Raw genomic sequence first — 21,523 nt, 5'->3', positions numbered from 1 at the left:
ATTAAGTGTAAATTACTTGGTTCCATAATGTTGGATAAACTGAATTATTATGTTAGAATTTTAGATTAGGTGAATATGTTAAGGTTTTTCCAAGTGTAGAGTGCTATATAGATATATAGTTAAGAGCAGAGGTAAAAGGTACTTATTAAATGATTCTGATCCAATTAGTGAATTAAAATTCTAATTGTAGAGAACTTATCTGAAAAACCCTGTATGCACCCAGAAAACACCTCAAATTCTGTACAGTTGCCAAAATTGAAGATTTCTTGGTAGGGTGAATATAATTTATTACAACTTTCTAGATAGATTTGTCAAAATACCATCTCTCTTGAAATGAAAAAGACTCAGAAATGGAAGAGGGAATAGGAAAATAAGTCAGAAGCTGTTCTGCCTCACAAGGATCATAAAAAACATAACTATGATGTTTCTGATGGATTCAGTATCAAAAGGGGCACATAGAGAAATAGTTCACTTTCCAATGATCTTCCATTAGAGTATCAAATAACAGTCCTTTAAAAAATATTTTTTAACCTTACTGACCTTAAAGTTGCTAGCTTGTCTGCCATCCTGGTTTCAAGACATTTCAGCAAGGAGATAGACATTTTATAGCATGTGTAGGCTCATGACAGTGGCGACACCGGGGACCATGCGCTGCGTGCCAGGCCTCATGTGCAGAGTTATCGTTAACCGTTGCGTTGACCCATTTAATCTTCAGGATAGTTCTGTGAGGTTGGCACTTTTATTAAACCTACTTTATATCTGAAGAAAGGGAGAAATAGAAAGAATAAGACTCAATTCTGCAAAAATGAATCAAAATAACTAGAACTACTTAAAAGTATATATAAATAGAACACCGATTCACAGAGTTTTTGACATTCCAGGTTGTCCTAACACCACATTTTTTTTTATTTTTACAGATGAGAAAACTGAAGTTTATTTATTTTTTATGTGCATGTTATTTTATTTTTTAAATTTTATTATGTTAGTCACCGTACATCACATCATTAGTTTTTGATGTAGTGATGCGTGATTCATTGTTTTCGTATAACACCCAGTGCTCCATGCAGTATGTGCCCTCCTTAATACCCATCACCGGGCTAACCCATCCTCCCACCCCCCTCTAAAACCCTCAGTTTGTTTCTCAGAGTCCATAGTCTCTCATGGTTCATCTCCCCCTCTGACTCCCCCCCCCCTTCATTTTTCCCTTCCTTCTCCTAATGTCCTCCATGCTATTCCTAATGTTCTACAAATAAGTGAAACCATATGATAATTGACTTTCTCTGCTTGACTTATTTCACTTAGCATCATCTCCTCCAGCCCCATCCATGTTGATGTAAAAGTTGGGTATTCATCCTTTCTGATGGCTGAGTAATATTCCGTTGTATATATGGACCACATCTTCTTTATCCATTCCTCTGTTGAAGGGCATCTCGGCTCTTTCCACAGTTTGGCTATTGCGGACATTGCTGCTATGAACATTGGGGAGCATATGGCCCTTCTTTTCACTACATCTGTGTCTTTGGGGTAAATACCCAGCAGTGCAATTGCTGAGTCATAGGGTAGCTCTATTTTTAATTTTTTGAGGCACTTCCACACTGTTTTCCAAAGTGGTTGTACCAACTTGCATTCCCACCAACAGTAACACCACCTTTTAAATGCCTTTTGTGGCAGACTGTTTGGATTGAATTTTGAGTAGTAATCTGGGTAAATCACTTCCTACACTAATAAGAATGTTCTTCACAGAAAAAATAAAACCTGTATGTAGGTTATTATAGGCCTCTGATCTTAGCTTTTTTTTTTTTTTTAAGATTTTATGTATTTATTTGAAAGAGAGAGCATGAAGCAGGCAGAGGGAGAGGGAGAAGCAGACTCCCCGCCGAGCAGGAAGCCCGATGCACAGGGCTTGATCCCAGAACCCCGGAGATCATGACCTGAGCCGAAGGCAGAGGCTTAACTGAGCCACCCAGGTGCCGCTTAGCTCCTTTTTTTAAGGAGAAAGTGGAATGCAGCCCTGTGTCTCATCACCGACCTTGTGCTGACATTGCTGGTTGCGAGGCAGAAACGGCGTGTGTAGCACGTGTATTTTGCTCAGTAAGGAATTACTGAACAGGTGAATGTGACGCAGATTCTGATCCCAGGGAAGTTTAGTTGACTAGGGGAGATCAGACAAGATAACTAGGGTAAATGTGGGATGAGCCCCATTCGGTGAGGGGAGGTGAGTTCTGGTCCTAACGAGAGAGGAGCTTATGAAGTGGGAGGGTAGGAAGGCCGTGAGGGGGTACATTTCCTGGAGCCCAAGTGAAGATGGAGGAGGATCGAGTGTTTCTGAGGAACAGTGAAGGTGTACTGTTGTGACTGGTTTCTGTGAGGTGGTTTGGTATCATGGGAAGAGCACATTGGGGCCTTGAATGTTAGGGTGAAGATTGTGGTAGCCATTCAGATGCTTTGAGGAGGGCAGTGACTGGACCTGTTTCTAAGAAGACAGGATGTTGATGCTGTGGAGGGTGGGTTGGAGAGGGGAGAAGTGGGCTGGGTTCAGTCAGAGTCTTTTATAGTGATGCTTATCATCAGGTAGACAAAATTCTGAGATGCCACAGAAGTCGGTGTGGTAAGTCTGGTAGGCGGTTGGAGATTGGAGGTGCAGGAGTAATTGACAGTTTGGAGCCTAGAAGTGCCAAGGAGAGAAGACAATGCCAGCCCAATGTCATGAGTTTGAGGGACCATCACTCCATTTTTGAGTGCCTAAAAACACTGGCATGGGATAAAAAGGCTTGGTTTTTTCTTGAAGGTTACTGTTTTGTTTTCGAGGAGAAAGCAGTTGTATTTGAATTTTGCACAGGTTGCTCGAGCGCATCACGTCCAGGCAGAGAGCTACCTGGTGTACAACATCATGAGCAGCGGGGAGATCGAATGCAGTAACACGCTGGAGGACGCCCTCGACCAAGCTCTGCCCAGCCAGGCTTTCGTTTACCGCCCGGTGCGGCAGCGCGTTTACTCCCTCTTACTGGGGGACGGCAGAGGTGAGCTTGTTGGTCTCTCTTAGCAGCAGTGCTATTTGGAGTTGGATTCTGAGAAACAGACCAAATGAAGTAGAATGCATTCTTTCAGGACACGGATACAATTAAAAAGGGTTTTGTTTCTCTGTAAAATCTGTAATTGAGAATACCACTCACATCTGTACAACGTTAAGGGTAAACGCCATGGGACATCTCTATCTAATTAGCAAACAGTTGATCAGTATTCATTAAAAGAAGAGTGCATTGTTTTTATAAAATGTTATACTTTTATTCCTTAAAAGGATTTGTGTTTTCTGAAAAATGTGAAAACCCTTTCCTCCTGCAGGAGTGTAGGGTATGTTTATTATTAGAAGACAATGTCTACTTATTCTTCTTCCAAATGTGATTTTCATAAAATAATTCCATAAAATCTAGTACATCATATTTTGAAGTATAAACAAAATTTTCCTTTAGAGCATTTGTATTTAGGTTTTTCCCATCTATATTTTCCTTGTGCAATAACAGCAAGCATGTAGGGAGAGGACTGTCAGTGGTCAGAGCAGGAAAGTTGGGGGGCCTTCATCACCCGTTGGAAAATTAATTAGGCCCTGCTGCTCTCTTTTCGGGGGAGTTGGGGGGCATTGGGAGTGGAGAAGAGCATTTCATAGTAGAGACTAGTGACGCTTCACACATGTAGTTACCTCTTAGGTGAGGTCCTGCTCACCTGCGACTGGCGTCCTGGGACACTGGTCTGACTTGAGAGTGCTTTAATGAGAAACAGGCCTGCACACACTGTGATTGGGACCGGAGACAGAAGCAGTAAGATCCCGATGAAAGGGTGTCTGTGGTCCTTTTGCCTAAAGTCCATTATTTCTGGACGTACCAATATTGGTATTAAGATCACTCTATTATTCCAGAAAGTAAGCATTACATAACCTACAGGTGGTGATAGAATCCTCCGATTAAAATGCTGTCATGATCTTTGCTTTGGCAGGGTGTGGAGTGGCAAGGTTCTTTGAATCCAGTTTTTATTAGATTCTCAGCATATACTGCCTTTTCCCACATGTGCTGTCGGAATCCAGAGGCTTATGTGCCCTAAGGAAGACACGAGAAAGACGTTTACACTAATTGGGAAACAGAAACAAAAGAACCTATGGAATAAACTTTGGGACCAGATAGTATTTAAATAATTTTTTTCTATTTCTTTTTCTTATGTGGTTCTCCCTCCATATTCTTTCTTAACACAAGTGATTTCACGTTGATTCTAATGATTAAAAAAAAGACATCTTAATCATGAAAAAAATTTCACATTGTATAGTATTTGCCTGGAATTGTTTTTATTTTTTGTTTTTTAAATTTTTTTTAAAGATTTTATTTATTTGAGAGAGAGAGCATGAGTGGGGGCGGGGGAGAGGGAGAAGCAGGCTCCCCACTGAGCAAGGAGCCCCATGTGGGATTCGATCGCAGGACCCCAGGATCACGAACTGAGCTAAAGGCAGACGCTTCACCAACTGAGCCACCCAGGCGCCCCTGCCTGGAATTGTTTTTAGAGTAGCTTATTAAATGAAGTCCAAATATATGAATTTTACCAACTTAAATTTTATACTTTGTTAATGCAAATTATTTACAGCCATATTGGTAACTTGATTACTTAACCACAATAACAGGAATAATTACTCAAATTGAACTTGTCTTCACAATTGATCTTTACTCTCTTCTTTTTCCATTTTTTGGCTTTCTCCATGAAGTTTACATTTTTAGGATGTGAACGTAAAATGCTGCTGTTGCTGGTTTACTTGTGGTGGTGGTAATGAGGCATATTTGCGTTGGCTTGCTTGGCTTAGCTTATGATCTGTGTGTCCTTGAAAATGATGTTCTAACGTGGCAGCGGGGTTGACAGGGCTGTTCAAGTCTTCTCCCCGTTTCCTTTTGACTTGTAATTAGTTCTTGAGAGAAGTGTGTTAAGTCTGCAGGTGCTCTTGTGGATGTTTTTATTTATTCCCTCAGTTCTGTTAGTTTTTGCTTCAGATATTTTTGAAGTTCCACTGTTAGGTGCATATACATTGAGAATTGTTCTGTTTCTTAATGAATTGACCCTTTTAACATTATGAAATTTCCCTTTAAAAAAAAATCTGGTGGTAGTCCTCGTCTTGAGGTGGGCTTTGTCTGACACCGACGTGTGCACTCCAGTTTTCTTAGGATTAGTGTTTGCATTGTGTATCTTTTTTCTGTCCTTTTACTTTTAACTATTTCTTTATACTTAATGTACATCTCTTTTAAGCAGCGTATCCAGTTTGACCATCTTTCTTTTATTTTTTTCTTTTATTTAATTATTTAATTATTTTTCCCAAGCCCGCAGTGTGCAGCTTGAACTTACTACCCTGAGATCGAGACCTGAGCTGAGATCAAGAGTCGTAGACTCTTAACCAGCTGAGCCACCGAGGCGCCCCTGATAATCTTTCTTTTAATTAGTCTTTAGATCACTTACATTCAATGTAATTATTGACATGATTGGGTTTAAGTCTTTCATTTTGCCCTTTGCTCTGTTTTTTTCCCTTATTTTCTCCTTTTCTGACTTCTTTTGGACTAACTGAATAATTCTTAGTATTTTGTTTTATGTCCTCTTTTGGATTATTAGATTAACCTGTATTGTTTTTTTTTTAGTGGTTCCTTGAGGGTTAATAATGTACATCTTTAAGTTACCACAATTTGCCTTCAAATAGTATTATAACCACATTGTGTGTGATGCATTGTAGCTGCTAACTTTCATTTTCCCATCATTTTTGCTATTGTTGTGTATTTTTTAAATTTTTAATTTTGAAGGAATTACACAGTCATGGGAGTTGCAAAAACAGTCCATAGGCTTTCCTGTACCCTTGCCCCAGGCCCCCACACAAATGATGTTTTGGGTAATAAAGTACAGTGTCAGAGCCATAAATTAACATCAGTGCAGTTTTATTAACTAGATTACGGCTCTTAATCAGCTTCATCATTTTCTACATTCACTCATTTATTTATGTGTGTGTGTATAGTTTTATGTATTCTATTCGATGTCAAGATACAGAATTGGTCCATCCCTACGAAGGAGCTCTCTCATGCTGCCCCTTTGTGTCCTGCCCTCCGGCCCTGTCCCCTGTTCCCTACTAGTTTGTCCTCGATCTCTGTACCTTGGTTTTTGCAAAAATGTTACATACATGTTTGGTCATGTCAAGAATGTTACATATGTGTAATCTTTTGATATTATGCATATGTTTTAAATCCCATAATATGATTCTTATTTTTACTTTAAACCTGGGGCTGGCAAACTTTTTCTGCGAAGGGCCAGATGATAACAAATATTTTAGGCTTTGAGGGCCCCTATAGTCTGTGTAACAAGCACACTCTCCTGCTGCAGTGTAGACACGTCTGTGTCTGTCACAGGAGCGAGGCTGTGTCTCAGTAAAGCCTGATTTCCTTTTCCCATGTCACAATTCCCATGAATTTTATATAATCTTCCTGTGTCACAGAATATTCTTTTGATAATTTTCTAATCATTTAAAATAACGTGAAAAGCATTATAGCTTTCAGATTGTATATCACAAGCAAGTGAAACATGGCCCATTGGCTGTCATTTTCCAACCATTAATTTAACCAGTCAGCTGCCTTTTAGAGGAGTTTACAAATGAGAAGTCTTTGAAGTGCACCATTGCTGGTGCTCTCCATTTCTTTGTGTAGATCCAATTGTCCTTTGGTATCACCTTTCTTCATTTAGAGAACTTGCTTTTACGTTTCTTATGGTGCTCATTTTATTTCCTGATTTTTTTTCCCTGAAAATATCTTTATTTCAGAAGTGTAATTTTGCTGTATATAGAATTTTAGGTATTTTTATTTTTTGTTCAGCACCGTCAAGATGTTGTTATGTTGTCTCTAGCTTGTATTGGCTGTCACGTGGTGACCGTGGTCCTTCTTACTGTTGTTCCCCATCCGTAACAAGTGTTTTTTCCCTCCGGCTGTCCATAAGGTTTTTCTCTTGCGCACTGGTTTTTAGTAATTTGTCTAAGCTGAGCTTTGGAGTGATATACTCAGTGTTTATTCTGCTTGGGATTCCTGAGCTTCTTGGACCAATGAATTTATATTTCCTATCAAATTTGGGGAAAAAGTGAATTTTATTTCATCAAACATTGTCTCCTCTCTCTATTGCTTTCCCCTCTCACTCTGGGCCTCCCAGTTCCATGCTTGATTTATTGCTCATGGTGCCCATTATGCTCCCCGGCTTGCTTTTAAAAAAGCCTCTTTTCTCTGTGCTTCAGTTTGGATAGTTCCTGTTGCTCTTATTTCAACATCTAATCTGCTATTAACCTATCCAGTGAAATGTTCATTTCAGATATTGTGTTTTTCGGCTGTTTTTTTTTAATCTTCCATCCCCCACCCCCATCTTCATGTTTGCCTTTAAATCCTTAAATTTATGCACGGTACCTGTTTTCAAGTCCTTGTCCACTAATTCCATCAGCTCCATCATTTCTGGGCCTGTGTCTGTTGATTGACTTTTTCTCCTTGTAAGAGGGCCATGTGTTTCTGCTTATTATCCTTAAGTATTTCTGCTTATTTTCATGTCCACTGTGTTTTGATTGTAGCCTAGAAGATTTTAGATCTGTGAAGGGTATTGACTTGTGTTCTGTCAGGCACTTAAATTTACCAGATCCTTTCAGGGCTTGCCTTAAGCTTTATTAGGCTTGGTCTGAGAAGACTTGCACTCTAGAGCTGGAATGGCCCTGCTCCTGAGGCTTGGCCTTCCTGCGCTGTGCCCTGCGTGCTAGGTGTCTAACGAGGGTCTCTGCACGTTGGCTGGTAGGACTCTGATGTTGTGGAGCTCTGTAGGGTCAGCTGGTTGCTCGGCGGGGCTGGTCTATAGTTGTCCTGTCCAGCCTCCCTGAGTTTTGCCCTGGACACGTTAGAGCTCAGTCCTCAACTAGGACCTCAAGGGCACCTCTGTGCAGATTTTGGAAGCTCCTTTCTGCACAATGCCAGCTCTGGTGTTCTGTGCCACAGTCCCTTGACTGTTGTCACAGTCTTGATCTGCAGACTCTGTCTGCTTGTCTCAGAGACTTTCTTGTTCTGGTAGGGCTCTTGCTCCCTACGCTGCAGTCTGCATAGTGCCTCTGTCCAACTCAAGAATGCGGTGGCTACAGAAATTTGTCCAGAAATAGAGGTGTCAGTGGAAAGACTGGTCAGGCAGCTCTGCCCCCATCTTGGCCATCTCCCACCCTACTCCACCCCTGCTCCAGCCCCTGCTCTCTGCCAACCCCCATGTGTGGGAGGCCCTTACACCAGGTTTGGCCTTTTTACATTCAAGTGGTCCCATTTACTTTGCTCTAGAAACTGTATCCATGTTGACAAATACAACTTTTGTTTTTTCTGGCTCAGGCCATTCTTCTGATCAATTCTATTTGTCCCTTATGAACTTAAAAACTAACTCCCCCAAACTAACTCCTTCCTCTGTATTTCTTCATCAAAAGTCAGTTCTTCTCTGAAAGAAGCATGTGCTTTTCATTCATAGCTTATCACAGTTTGTTTATGTGATTGTTTGATGTCTGTTGTCCCCACTGGCTGTCAGCTGAGCTAGCAGAGATTGGTCAGGTGGCATCAGCAGATTCTTGGTGTAAATTAGGTGATTGGTACATGTTTTTGAGTATATGTTTAGAATATCAGCCTTTCAGTAGTATTTCCATTTAGCAAAGCATTCCTCAGGAAAGGGTAACTATAACAGTTGAATTGCAGACACAGGAGGAAGAGCGATGATCTGTCAAGTCCTGAGAGGTGAGCAGCCTTCTCCGAGCCCAGCCTGACTGACAAGTGGGAACAACTTGTTTAAAGTGAGGTTTTTTAGAACCAAAGGTGTCTTTAACTCCGCGGGTGTAGACCCTGAGCCCTAGAGCCAGGCTCTTACACTTGGACAGCTGCAGACACTGGAGGTCTGAGCCAGAAGGCGCCGGCACTGGACTGATCCACTGGTGCTTCAGAGCCCCTCGTGACGGGTGCACATTGGAGCGCTCGTCGGCTGCTCTTGGAGTGGTTGGCTGGCAGCACTCCCACATGTATCTTGTCTAGAGGGGTGTGTGCTGTTTCGATGGCTGGGTGGTGTCACGGCCCAATGAGGGGAGAATCCCTCCAGTCATCCCCCCTCAGCCCACCTTGCCTTCACAACAGTTCTTCCTTTACTTCAGATCCTAACTCTGTCTCCTCATGAAAGTCTTAGCTTACTGTGTCACTGTGAAGCCTGGTACATTTTAGGGAATAGAAGAAAACTGGGAAGATGCCGAAGTTTATCCTGCTCTCCTCCTTTATGTCGGTGCAGTTAGCAGGGCTGGGGAAGAGCCGGTGCTCACAGGCGGCCGTCCGCAGCTGGGCCAGGTTGTGCTCTTGTCCTGCCATCCCGCCCGCCTGTTCCCTCAGTGACATTCTGGGAACCTCACACAGCTGGATGAGGCTGGTGGTCTTGTGATTGTGTGCGTCGCAGTCCAGTTGTGTGGCGCCTTCACAGAGTGCCTGCAGGCCATCAGCACATTAAAATCCTAGATACGCCCATAGAAAAACATACGTGTGAGGAGTTTTTTAATTTTTTTCAGGACTAACGCCACATATAAATACAGATTAAACCAGCCATATAAAAATATTACAGAACCATAAGGACAAATATTTTTCTTTAAAAGTCTGAGGGATGGTTTATTAAACTTAAAAATCCCAGCAACTGAGCGGTTGTAATTGACGACTTCTCACTCTCCCCTTGCCTGCCCTGAGCGCGCGCCCACAGACCCTGCCGGCCCCTCCAGGCCAAGTGAGAGTGGTCAGCGTAAGCTAGGTGGAGTTTTCGTGGGGGAGGGGCTGCAAGTGTGCACAGTTTCCCAACTTTGCTCCCGGGAAACATGTCTTCGTTACATATAGAAGATTGTACAGAGTGGATCGATGTGTCCGTCCTTTGGGAATAGCAGAAGACCAAGTTTGATTATGTCATTTTTCCGTTTTCCATATAAAATGTTACAGCTTGAAGGGAGTTAAACTAGCAAAGAACTTTTCTCAAGTTCCTTACTCCTTTGAATGTAGAGCCTAGCATCTTGAAAGTTTGAGAAAATCAGCCTTTTCTTTTAGGAATTGCCAAACTCCATTTTCCTCTTTTCTTTTTCTTGATTTTTAGGCATTTAAGATTATTTCATTCTAATTCAGACGAACCAAATTGTTGTAAACATTTCTGCTATAGTTTCCAAGTGCATGCTAGGTTAAAACCTTTGAAATTTTGTTTTTTCTATTTAGGCAGTTTTATTTTTAATTTTTTTTTTTTTTAAGATTTTATTTATCTGAGAGAGAGAATTAGAGAGAGAGCGGACAAGACGGGGGAGCAGGAGAAGGAGAAGCAGACTCCCAGCTGAGCAGGGAGCCCAATGCAGGACTCGATCCCAGGACTCCAGGATCGTGACCTGAGCCAAAGGCAGTCGCTTAACCAACTGAGCCACCCAGGAGCCCTATTTTTAATTTTTAATTGAAGTATAGTTGACATACAATATTATATTCATTTCAGGTGTACAACATGATGATTCGACATTTGTATAAATTACAAAACACTCAGCATATTAAGTATGGTTGCCATCTGTCACCATACAAATGTACTCCAGTGTTATTGACTACATTCCCTATGCTGTACTTTTATCTCCATGCCTTGGTTATTTTATGACTGGAAGTCGGTACCTCTTAATCCCCTTCCCCTATTTTCTTTTTCTTTTTTTTTTTTTTTTAAAGATTTTATTTATTTGACAGAGAGAGAGACAGCCAGAGAGGGAACACAAGCAGGGGGAGTGGGAGAGGGAGAAGCAGGCTTCCCGCTGAGCAGGGAGCCTGACACGGGGCTCGATTCCAGAACCCTGGGATCATGACCTGAGCCGAAGGCAGACGCTTAACGACTGAGCCACCCAGGTGCCCCGCCTTCCCCTATTTTCATCCATTGTCCCACCCCCCTTGTCTCTGGCAACCAGCACTTTCTTCTTTGTATTTATGAGTATGTTTCTGTTTGTTCATTTGTTTTGTTTTTTAGATTCCGCATGTAAGTGAAAATATATGGTATTTGTCTGGCTTATTTCACTTAGCGTAAGACCCTCGAGGTCCATCCATGTTGTTGCAAAATTTCATTCTTTTTTATGGCTGACTGATATTCCTGTGTGTGTGTGTGTCAGCTCTTTATCCATCCATCAGTCGATGGACACTTGGGCTGTTTCCATATCTTGGCTATTGTAAATAATGCTGCACCAAACATAGGGGTGCATGTATCTTTTCAAATTTTTGTTTTCATTTTTTTCATGTAAATGCCCAGAAATGTTCATGTGGTAGTTCTATTTTTAATTTTGTGAGGAACCTCCATGCTGTTTTCCATGGTGGCTGTACCAGCTTGCATTCCCACCAGCAGTGCACGAGGGTTCCCCTTTCTCCATATCCTCCCAACAGCTGTTGTTTTGTGTGTTGTTAATTTTAGCCATTCTGACAGGTGTGAGGTGGTATCTCACTGTGGTTTTGATTTGCATGTCCCTGATGCTGAGTGATGTTGAGCATCTTCAGTGTCTGTTGGCCATCTGGGTGTCTTCTTTGGAGAAATGTCTGTTCAGGTCCTGTGCCCATTTTTTGATCAGATTGCTTGTTTTTTTTTGGTGTTGAGTTGTAAAAGTTCTTTATATATTTTGGATACTAATCCCTTATTGGATATGTCATTTGCAAATATCTTCTTCCATTCGCTAGGTTACCTTTTGGTTTTTTGATGATTTCCTTCGCTGGGCAGAAGCTTTTTGTTTATTTATTTAAAGATTTATTCATTTATTTATTTGAGAGAGAGAGCAAGAGCGAGAGAGAGCATGAGCGGGGGGAGGGGCAGAGGGAGAAGCAGACTCCTTGCTGAGCAGGGAGCCTAATGTGGGGCTCGATCCTGGGACCCCAGGATCATGACCTGAGCTGAAGGCAGGAGCTTTGACCATCAGAGCCACCCAGGTGCCCCGGGCAGAAGCTTTTTAGTTTGATGACGTCCCAGTAGTTTATTTTTGCTTCTTTTGCCTTTGCTTTTGTTGCCTCAGGAGATAAATCCAAAAACAATATTGCTCAGACCAATGTCCAAGAGTTTATTGCCTCTGTTTTCTTTAAGGAGTTTTATAGAAAAACTTCTGAAATTATGTGGTACCCCAGAGAATAGGCCAAACTCTAGGATTTTTCAGCAATATCTGTTTATTTTAAGAGGATCTCAGGTAACACTTTGCAGCTAGCTCTGGGTTTTGAAGGACTGGGAAGTTTGTGTCTGTAGGAGTGGTAATTTGGATTAAAAGTGAAAATGCTGCCATCTGAATATTTGGATTTGGAAAAGTCATTATCCAGACTATGAAACTTATTCTTTGTAAATGTTCACATGTTTCCTAGCCACTGTGCACTGCCCTTTTACCCTCCCGTGGCAGAGGAAGGAAGTGAGGGCACACCGAGGGTACCCCTGATGCCCAGCAGCTCACAAGGGGGAGGGCAGAGTGCCAGAGAACCTGCAGACCCTGCATATTGACCTAGCACCTTTACCTGCCCTGCACCTCCGAGAAAATACTCATCTTTCATATCTCTGTCATTTCATGCATCCTTACCCATAAGTTCAGATAAAATTCCATTTAGGGAGTAAAAATTCCAGTCAGCAGGTCTGTTTTACCTTTCATCCTCTGGCTAGTTAGTTGATTTCTTATGTGATAAAAATTACAGGTTTTCATATTCAAGCCTCTGTTGGTCAGTAGCTATTAGGTACTGCATTTTAAGCAGCAGGTGCACTCTTGTTCTGTGACTGTGTTGTGTGGTCCTTGAAACTCATTGGAATTAAGTCAGTCACCTTAAAAGCAAAAGCTTTTGTTCTTTTGTTAATTAGGAGAAACTGTAGTTAATATGGACTTAACCCTCACTGGTCTAAATTATGGAGAAAAGAAGGAATTTGCTATCTGTGCTGATGTAAATTTTGGAGAAGGGGGAAGTTCGTGTCCGTGCTAGTCTTCAGCCCGGTGTGTCCCTTGCGCAGAAGCGGGGTTTGTAGATCCTGGTGAGCTGGTCTCAGTGGGCAGCTCTTTCTTCCTAGGTTGTAGCTGAATAACTGACTAGTGCGTGGCATTGCGTTTGGAATATTTGTCCAAAAACTGACTGCTCTAGGTCTTCGTAGGAAATCTACCCGGTATTGTCTAATAAATGGTAGTGGTGCCTTCTTCTTCACACTATTCAGAACTAAAGCTCTGAGAAGTCAACCCCAGGCCCCGGGGTGTAGAGGTTTAGAACAGTTTCAGTTGAAAGATGGTATAAAATGCGGTTTTGTAAATGTGTCAGTGATTTCCTAAGGAGGCAGCTGGCCGACTGGTGGAGAGCTCTCATCCGTGAGATACCGAACCTAGTGAGGTCTGTCTTTGGGCAGGAGAGAATGCTCTCCTTTCAGAAACAGCAACTTGAAACACCATTCACCCAGTTGACTGTTGTTTAGCGTAATGAATACCTAGGCCAAGAGGATTACATAGAGAGCGGTGGTGGTGGTTGTTTTTAACAACTATAAGAATACTTCTCAGAATTTTCTATTTTTTTTCTTTTTTTGTGTTTGAAATTTAGGTGAAGCTGAATGTGTTCATTAAACTTGGAGTTAACAGGTGTCTGCCCTGGGCCTCATGCTAGGGACTGAGACTGTGAAGAGGTCTCAGTGATCCTGCTGTCTTTACTCTGTGAAGAGGTCTCAGTTCTGGTACCAGGAACTCAGTCAGGCGGGCAGTGAGGGGAGCGGGTGAGCGTGTGCGGTGCTGCAGTGGACAGCACAGGAGCCCGGGCACGGAGAGAAGCGGGCCTGGAGTGCGTGCAGGGAAGGGGGTCTGGACCGAGGAGGTGAGAAGAGGCATGGTGAGTTTGAGGATGCGAGGTACTCCAGCCGAGGAGCAGGGCGGGAGCCAGAGCCGGCTTCCCCGGGGACCCAGCCCGACAGCGCACATCCTGGGGACTGGCGAGGCGAGACTCAGGGGCCCTGCAGTCACTGTGTGCAGGTCTAGGAGAGGGTGTGGGGCAAGCAGCGTGCAGTGGGGTGGGAGCGGGGAGCTCGGCGTGCTCCCAGGTCTGCGCTCTGACGCTGGCACAGTGGGCTGCTGTTGCGGGCTCTGAAGTTAGGACCAGCAGCCTGGTCAGATTTTCATTGTAAAACAGCAAAAACCCAAAAGCTCGTATTTACATGGAAAATGCCTTGGATGGGGTGAGTCTGAAGATGGTCTAAGCAGGGCTGGGCCCGTGTCGGGTAGGAAGCCAGGTCGCAGAGGGCCGGGGGGTGGTCTTGAGTGCCCTGGGGGAGGGGAGGCAGGAGGTTTGGGTGCTAGAGAGACAGCAGCCTGGTGACCCCAAGCTAGGTGAGCATGTTGAGTAAGAAAGCCACCTTCCACCTTTGCTCACTGAGTAGATAGAATGGAAGAGAAACTGAATTTTTTAATAGCAATTAACAATCCAACATACAGAAATGCCTTTGTTCTAGATTATTCCTACTAGCTTTTTGAATTGTCTAATGTAATAATAGTCTTGATAGTTACACAAAACAGTGAATTAAAGACTGGAAAGGACTGTCCTACTCCCAGTTTTCCCTAAATGTTGTGTGGAGCAGTGTGAGAGCCCAGGAGGAAGGACGTTGTAGGAACCATCTAGGTGGTGATCTCTGCCCCCCATTATTGTTTACTGACCCGGGTTATCCTGCCATCTCCCCCATCCCAGAGGTTAGTGCTCTTGTTGAAGTGAGATCAGAGGATAGGGATCGGACTGTTGGATGCCTGAGGTCCCTCTTAGTGACCTTGGATGTGAGAACTCATCTGTATTCACCAACTTGAAATTGGCCCCCAGTGGAGCTGGGTCTGTTACCATGTTAGCCTGGTGATGAATGTTGGTAGTCATGCGCATCTATTGATCCTGCTGTCTTTACTCAGATGGCACCAGCACCTGCCCCACTGTCAAGGAGTGGTTTGTGTACTCTGGGAACCCACTGAGGCACCCGGACCTCGTCAGGCCTCTGCAGATGAACATTCCAGGTACAGATGGTTTTGGTTTAAATAAATCACTCATTTGTTCACCATATGATACAAGTCCAATAAATGGATCCATTGTGGAAACATATTTTTTCAGAACTGCACATATACTAATTTTCATGTCAACCCTGGGCCCACAAGGAGTGTACCTGTCTGTTAACGTTCTGAAACAGCAGAGGAATGGGCCTTTGTTCCACCGGTGGACCCTGGGCCAGTCTGCTTTCTGCTCTGCCTCACTCCGCCTGGGCTCCTATTCAAGGTCTACATCAGGGCAAGGCATGCCAAGAGGAGTACGGCTGTGGGCCCAAGCCCATTGCCGCCTGACCCCAGGGCCCAGTGCCTGGGCTTCGCTCAGTAAATATCTGCCAAATCAACAGGGTTGGATTCTTGATATTCTGCTTGAGTCAGTTCTCCTTCCTACTACTGAGAGTATGTTTTGATGAACTGGAAAGGGAAGATAAAGGAAAGTTATTTCAGCTGGAAAAATAAGTTTTTTCTTCATGAGTGTTACCTTAAAACCTATAAGGGGAGGGAACAAAAAACAAAGTTCACCTAAAAATTAGCTGAAGTCCTTTGTTCCTGCGAGTTCTTAGTATCTGAAAAAAGTCAAGAATTTGAGTGGGGGGTAGTGTTGTACATAAAGGCAGGTTAAAGATGAGGAGGGTGGTAAGGGTTTATTTTTAGTGTTCCTTGCCATTGTTTCAGAGGACAAATATTCTTCTAAAACTTTGATATTCCATTTTTGTATGCGTTAAATTCTCTCGTGCCACTGTTGTTCCCATCATGCAAGTCTGCAGTTTACCAAATAAGGATGTGAGCACTGCAAAATAATTTTCTTAAAAATGGAATTCTATTGGGAGAGAAGGTGAGGAAAGTTACTATAGGGAATATTTCCTTATTCTCTCAGCCAGTGATATATTCAAACCTAAAAAGGTATTTATCAAAAAAAATGAAGATGAATTAACATCTGTTTATACAGCAAGAGATATTTTTAAAGGATAGCCAAAATAATTTGTCAGAAATGTTTTATTATATATGTGATTTCCAACTTATTGTATCTTTCCAAAAATAATATGAAGAGGGATTATTATAGTTTTCTTCATGGTTTGAATTAAAGAGACTATTTGGCTCTTCATCATCATATTATGAGTTAGTTTTAAAGGCCACTCCTTGAAATGTTTTCATAAACTCTGGCAGCCATATCATGATCACAGAGACTACTTCTGGGGCTTAAGCAAGCCTCCTCCTTGGCACTGCCGGACCCACAAAGGTTCTGTAGGTGTGGCTGCACATCAGGGCCGGGCTCCAGAAGAGCTTGCGTGCAGGGCTTCCATTGCTGGAAAACTCGAGTGGGATCCTGAGCTTTTGGTGCCGATAATTTGCATGAATGACTCTTTGTTTGTGCTTATGTTAATAAGGATATGAAAATGACAAGATTTTAATATTTAAATACTTTTCTGTATCCATGAGGAAAAATGCCAGATGGTTTTTCAACTAAAATGGAGACAGACCATCCCGTTTGTGTCACGGGCATTTTCCATTGCTCAGGCAGCGTGTGTTGAAAACCGTGGCGTCCTCTGACGCCTGCCGTCCGTACGCCTGTCTCAGGAAACCTGGCGCGTGCAGGTGCCTCGGCCCAGGTGCGAAAGGCCCTTGTTGCATCATGGGATCCGTTGTTCCCAGGTGAGGCCAGCGGTCTTGTCAGTAGAAGGGGCGTCGCCTCAGGACACAAGTCTGATTTTCTTGTTCTCCTGAGAGAGTTTCAAGCAGGTTGATTTCATAAATGGCGTGTTTTCAGTGAGTCTCCTGATAGAGTGGCCAGAGTGTTCTTTTTAAAAAAGGCTTTCTTCTAACAGCACATGTGATTTAGCTTGCTTTCTTAAATAGTAGAAATGTAGAAACAGAAATCACAGATATTTTTTCACAAAATGGAAAGGAAACGCAGGGGAGCAGAAAAATTACAGAGATTACCTAAAAATTAGGAGGGAGAAAGAATTAAAATTGACCAGGCAAGGAGCAGAAAAGTAAACTTCCATTACTGGTGTATTTTATCACATCCCTGTCCCCTCTGTGTTCCCATCTGTGGGTGTGCACGCAGCTTATAGACACACATTCAGATGTGCACACATGTGAGCTGTAAGCTGCGTTCATGTGTCTCATCTGTGTTACATGGGTACTGTTACATCTCTCACCTCACCAGTATCCTGAGATGTGATGTTTTTGACGATGCAAGAAGGGTGTACCTTAAAATTGGGCTTCCTTTCCCCAGACACAGCGCTTGAAGGGCCCTTGGGTTGTGCACATTCGTGCTTATTTACTCTCAGCACACATAGAGCCCCTTTCTTCCTCCTTCCTCACTTACTGGTGCTCTGCCTGTTGTGGAGTGAGTCTTGGACCAAACCACAGGCAGGCATTTGGAATAGCGTCTTCTCCCCCAGAGTTGGAGATTCTTCTTCAGACGGAACAGAAGTGGTTTTTCCTCTCCTCAGTGTCAGTTTTTTTGTCATCATAAGCATACCCTCGTTTCAGAGACCTAGGACAGCTAATTAGCCGTATGAATCAGTACGTAAATGTGGTATTTCTCAGCTTTATGAGGGTGTTTGACTCACCAAAGTCTTGCAGGTCGTCTTAGAAGACTGTCTTACAGCCTGAAGTGAGACGAAGGGATACCTTTCCTGAAAAGAGGGTGCCATGTTTGACTCAGGCCCTCATTTGCTGGGGCTGTTGTGGTGGAGCTTTCTTCTGTGTGCTCTTGACAGTCTGTGTGTGGATGTGTACACACGTGTACAGGTCTAGAAAGTCTTGTCGGATCCTAGCAGTTTCTGTGGGTGGTAAATCCAAGTCCCCAACTGCTGCCCAGGTGCGCGAACGCACACGTGGTGACGAGATGATGATGTGACCGCCCGCCTCCTGACCCACCCACCTGACATCATGGGTCAAGAGAAATGGCTTCAAAACCTCAATGCCGGTTTTCTTTCCATTTGTAAAAATAATCTGAAGATTTTTCAAATAACTGTGTTACAAATACACATTTGAGTCACAAGCCAACAGTTGAATTTCACTTTTTAGAGCCACATTCACTGTATTTTGAATGCATTAGGTAGGAGTGGCATAACAGTGTCATTTTGCAAGCATGAAATGAGACATTTCATCCCTGTACACTTAGAGCTTAATATATCGAGATACCAATGCATTCTACTCTGTTTATAACTGAATGAAAATTTTTTTTTTTTTTTTTTTTTTGCTTATTATAAATAGGCTCTTGAAGTTTACCCAGCCAGAGTGAAGATTCAGTTTGCAAGCGTGGAGTTGTCAGGGTTTTTAATCTTGTTTTCTTTTGGCCAGGAATGCTCTACTAAACAAGAGAATGCTAAGTAAAATATTCATTTAAATCAAACTTATGAACTAAAGCTTTCACAGGTAAACTTGAGACATAAGATGTATGCACGTTAATTTTGAGAACTCTTCACCAGTCACGTCCTGACAATGGACACAAGCCAGACAGGTGTATGGTTTTTCTTACCCCAGCAGTGTGCAAGGGAAATAATCATCAGATAACTCTAAAACCCAACTATTGAAATAATGTATTTCCATATAAAAAGCATACAGAATTGCTATGGTCTTTATTCATTCACTTCTGTTTATTGCTGCAAAAACACAAACAGAAACATTACTTTATTGCTTTGTTACTCATGAGGTGCATACAGCAACCCTCTGCCAGGGGTGGATCCTCCAGGTATCTCTTGAGAAGGTCTTCGAAGTTGTCATTCACAGAAGTGACTCCCTTCCCTGCCCCTCTGCTCCTCCATCTGTGGGCTCAGGTCCCCCAGAAGGATCCTAGGCTTTCCTGTCCATCTGTTCACACAAAATCTTTTACCAAGTTATGTAATTAGGTTTTTGAAGCCGATGTGTTTTAGATGTGATGCTAGTTGGTGACCTAGAGATGAGATCGATTGTTTAGGTCTGTGGCTCTTTGAAACATCTCAGCTGCCCCTGGAGCTCTGGGGGAAGTATAGGGGCCATCCTTTCTGGCACAGTCTTATTTATCCCCAGGAGCAAGGTGTGTGTGTGTGTTTGTGTGGTGGAGAGAGAAACTCTGAGCTGATCTGCCTTCCAATTCTGATCAAAATAGGTTTCTTTTCTTTATTTTTAATTTTTCTTAAAGATTTCTTTATTTCACAGACAGAGCACAAGCAGGGGAGGGGGAGAGGGAGACGCAGACTCCCTGCTGAGCAGGGAGCCCGAAGTGGGACTCGATCCCAGGACCCTGGGATCATGACCTGAGCTGAAGGCAGACGCTTAACCGACTGAGCCACCCAGGCACCCCAAAATAGGTTTCTTTTAAACTGAAATTACTAACGGTGTCCTTGGTGTTAGGTAGGCTCAGCCCTCCTGGGTTATTAACACATTTGAAAACCACTTCATCTAGGGGTACCTGGGTGGCTCAGTCGTTAAGCGTCTGCCTTTGGCTCAGGTCATGATCCAAGGGTCCTGGGATCGAGCCCCGCATCGGGCTCCCTGCTCTGAGGGAAGCTTCTCCCTCTCCCACTCCCCCTGCTTGTGTTCCCTCTCTCACTGTGTCTCTCTCTGTCAAATAAATAAATAAAATCTTAAAAAAATAAAAACCACTTTGTCTAGAGTGAGTTTACCAGTGGAAGAGAACTAATCTAAATGATCCTTCAAAGAAATTCACACCTTCTGGCTTAAGATGATGAAATCTATCAACTGAGAAGTAAATCTCTGTGGACGGTACTTAGGAAGAGAACCATCCTTATAATTAAGGCCATTATGTAGGATCGTCAGAGGGTCTCTGTGCAGCCTAGCAAGTACTACGTGGGACAGAAAATGACAGCAACCTGAGAATATGTTGTCTTGTATTGAAGGCAGAAATCCTCAGTTTCTGGAGAAGGCTGCAGACGTGTCTTGTCTCCTATGGTAATACGGGTGCTCAGTACTGAGTTCTTGACTAAATAAATTATTGATTGAATTTAGGATTAAAATTCTCTGATTAAATTAGAGATTTTTGAGGATGTGGTTTTTCAAACCGGTGGTTTTCTGTAATCTATTTTATCATTAGCCCTCAAGAACCAATTTATTATTGGCGAGTTATTCTTTTCTTGTCTGTGTAAATGATTTCTTAGCTGTTTTGTGGAAGAATATTGAGTGGTATTCAAACTCTGCCTGTGTCCGAGCCACCTGGAGAGCGTGTTACAGCAGATTGCTGCCCCCTGACCCCCGGAGTTCGATTAGTAGGCCTGGGGTGCGGCCTGAGAATTTGCAATTCTTTTTTCTTCTTTTTCTAAGATTTATTTAATTATTTTAGAGAGAGTGCACACAAATGAGCGCAAATGGGGGAGGGGTAGAGGGAGAGAATATTCAGCTAGACGCCCCTGCTGAGCACGGAGCCCAACGTGGGGCTCAGTGCAGGGCTCAGTCCCACACCCCATGAAATCACAACCTGGGCTGAAACCCTAGAGTCGGATGTCCAACGACTGAGCCACCCAGGCGCTCCAAGAATTTGCAATTCTAACAAATTCCCAGATGATACCAAGGCTGGGAGTGATGGCCACCAGCATGTCACTGTTCAGGATATCTCGTGTTTGTTGCTGCCACCGTACTTGACTCTCAGTATATCTCATGAATCTCATTCTTTTTGTATTAAACTCTTCCCCTGTAAGCAAATGAAATGCAAGGTACAATCTTTCCACTGTCCGTCCCACACACTCTAATGGGGACTTGGCCTCTCAGCTGTGTGCATAGATGTTGTATATGCATTGAAAAAAGGACTAGAAGCTTTATTTTAAAATATGGCTATATGTGGGTGGTGGGGTTATAAATGTTTTTATTTTCTTATGCCTTTTTTTCCTTAGTTTTTTACAATGCATGACTTTTAGAGTTAGAAAAACTGTCAACTACTTGAGTATATTTGAAATAACTGTGATAATGGGACATTCATCACTTACCTTCAATCAGGGCTTGGCAGCCGTCTATATCTTAGGCTTTGGGGGCATCGTGATCTCTGCTGCAGCGGCCCAGAGGGCGGGCCACAGACCACACAAGTGAGCGTGCTGCCGTTGTGCTGACACTTTATTTAGGGACGTTGAAACTGGCATTTCACATACTTTTCTCACATTGTGAAATACTATTTTTCTTGTGATTTTTTTTTCAGTCATTTAAACATGTGAAAACCATTCTTAGTTTATAGGCCTACAGAAACAGGCAGTGAGCTGGATTCGGCCCATGGGCTACAGTTTCCTGACCCTACAAGATGATTATTTTTCTGAAAATATGTGTTTCTAAGAAGTCATGGCTGACCCTTGTGAAGATCTTGGAATGATATCTCCATCTTATTAACTGGTGCCATAGATTTGTTTTTTGCCAGTTGTCTTCACTATTTTCTTTCTTTCAAGAGAAAAATGATTTTTTTTTCCTCTCCAAAATAAATAATGAAAAAATTTTTTGAAG

At 42.8% G+C, this 21,523-nt stretch overlaps 1 protein-coding gene across 7 annotated transcripts in view; it reads left to right on the top strand.

The window, feature by feature from the left end:
• The window catches only part of FAM120B (family with sequence similarity 120B), a 100,196-nt gene that overhangs the window by 16,921 nt on the left and 61,752 nt on the right, over positions 1-21,523 (top strand). For 5 of the 7 annotated variants that reach the window (XR_004299933.1, XM_032407441.1, XM_032407439.1 and 2 more), the window contains 2 exons: positions 2,840-3,020; positions 14,960-15,061. Coding sequence is in view for 6 of the 7 variants with exons in the window: in XM_032407439.1 (XP_032263330.1) it covers positions 2,840-3,020; positions 14,960-15,061 (283 nt within the window). In the remaining variant the exon portion in view is untranslated. The remainder of the gene's footprint in view (positions 1-2,839; positions 3,021-14,959; positions 15,062-21,523) is intronic. The other 2 variants (XM_032407442.1, XM_032407440.1) reach the window with 2 other exon arrangements.

Source organism: Phoca vitulina, unplaced genomic scaffold, assembly GCF_004348235.1.
Source record: "Phoca vitulina isolate PV1807 unplaced genomic scaffold, GSC_HSeal_1.0 scaffold9, whole genome shotgun sequence".
NCBI lineage: Eukaryota > Metazoa > Chordata > Mammalia > Carnivora > Phocidae > Phoca > Phoca vitulina.
Note: the sequence above shows the minus strand (reverse complement) of the source record. Positions and strands in the feature narration are given on the sequence as shown.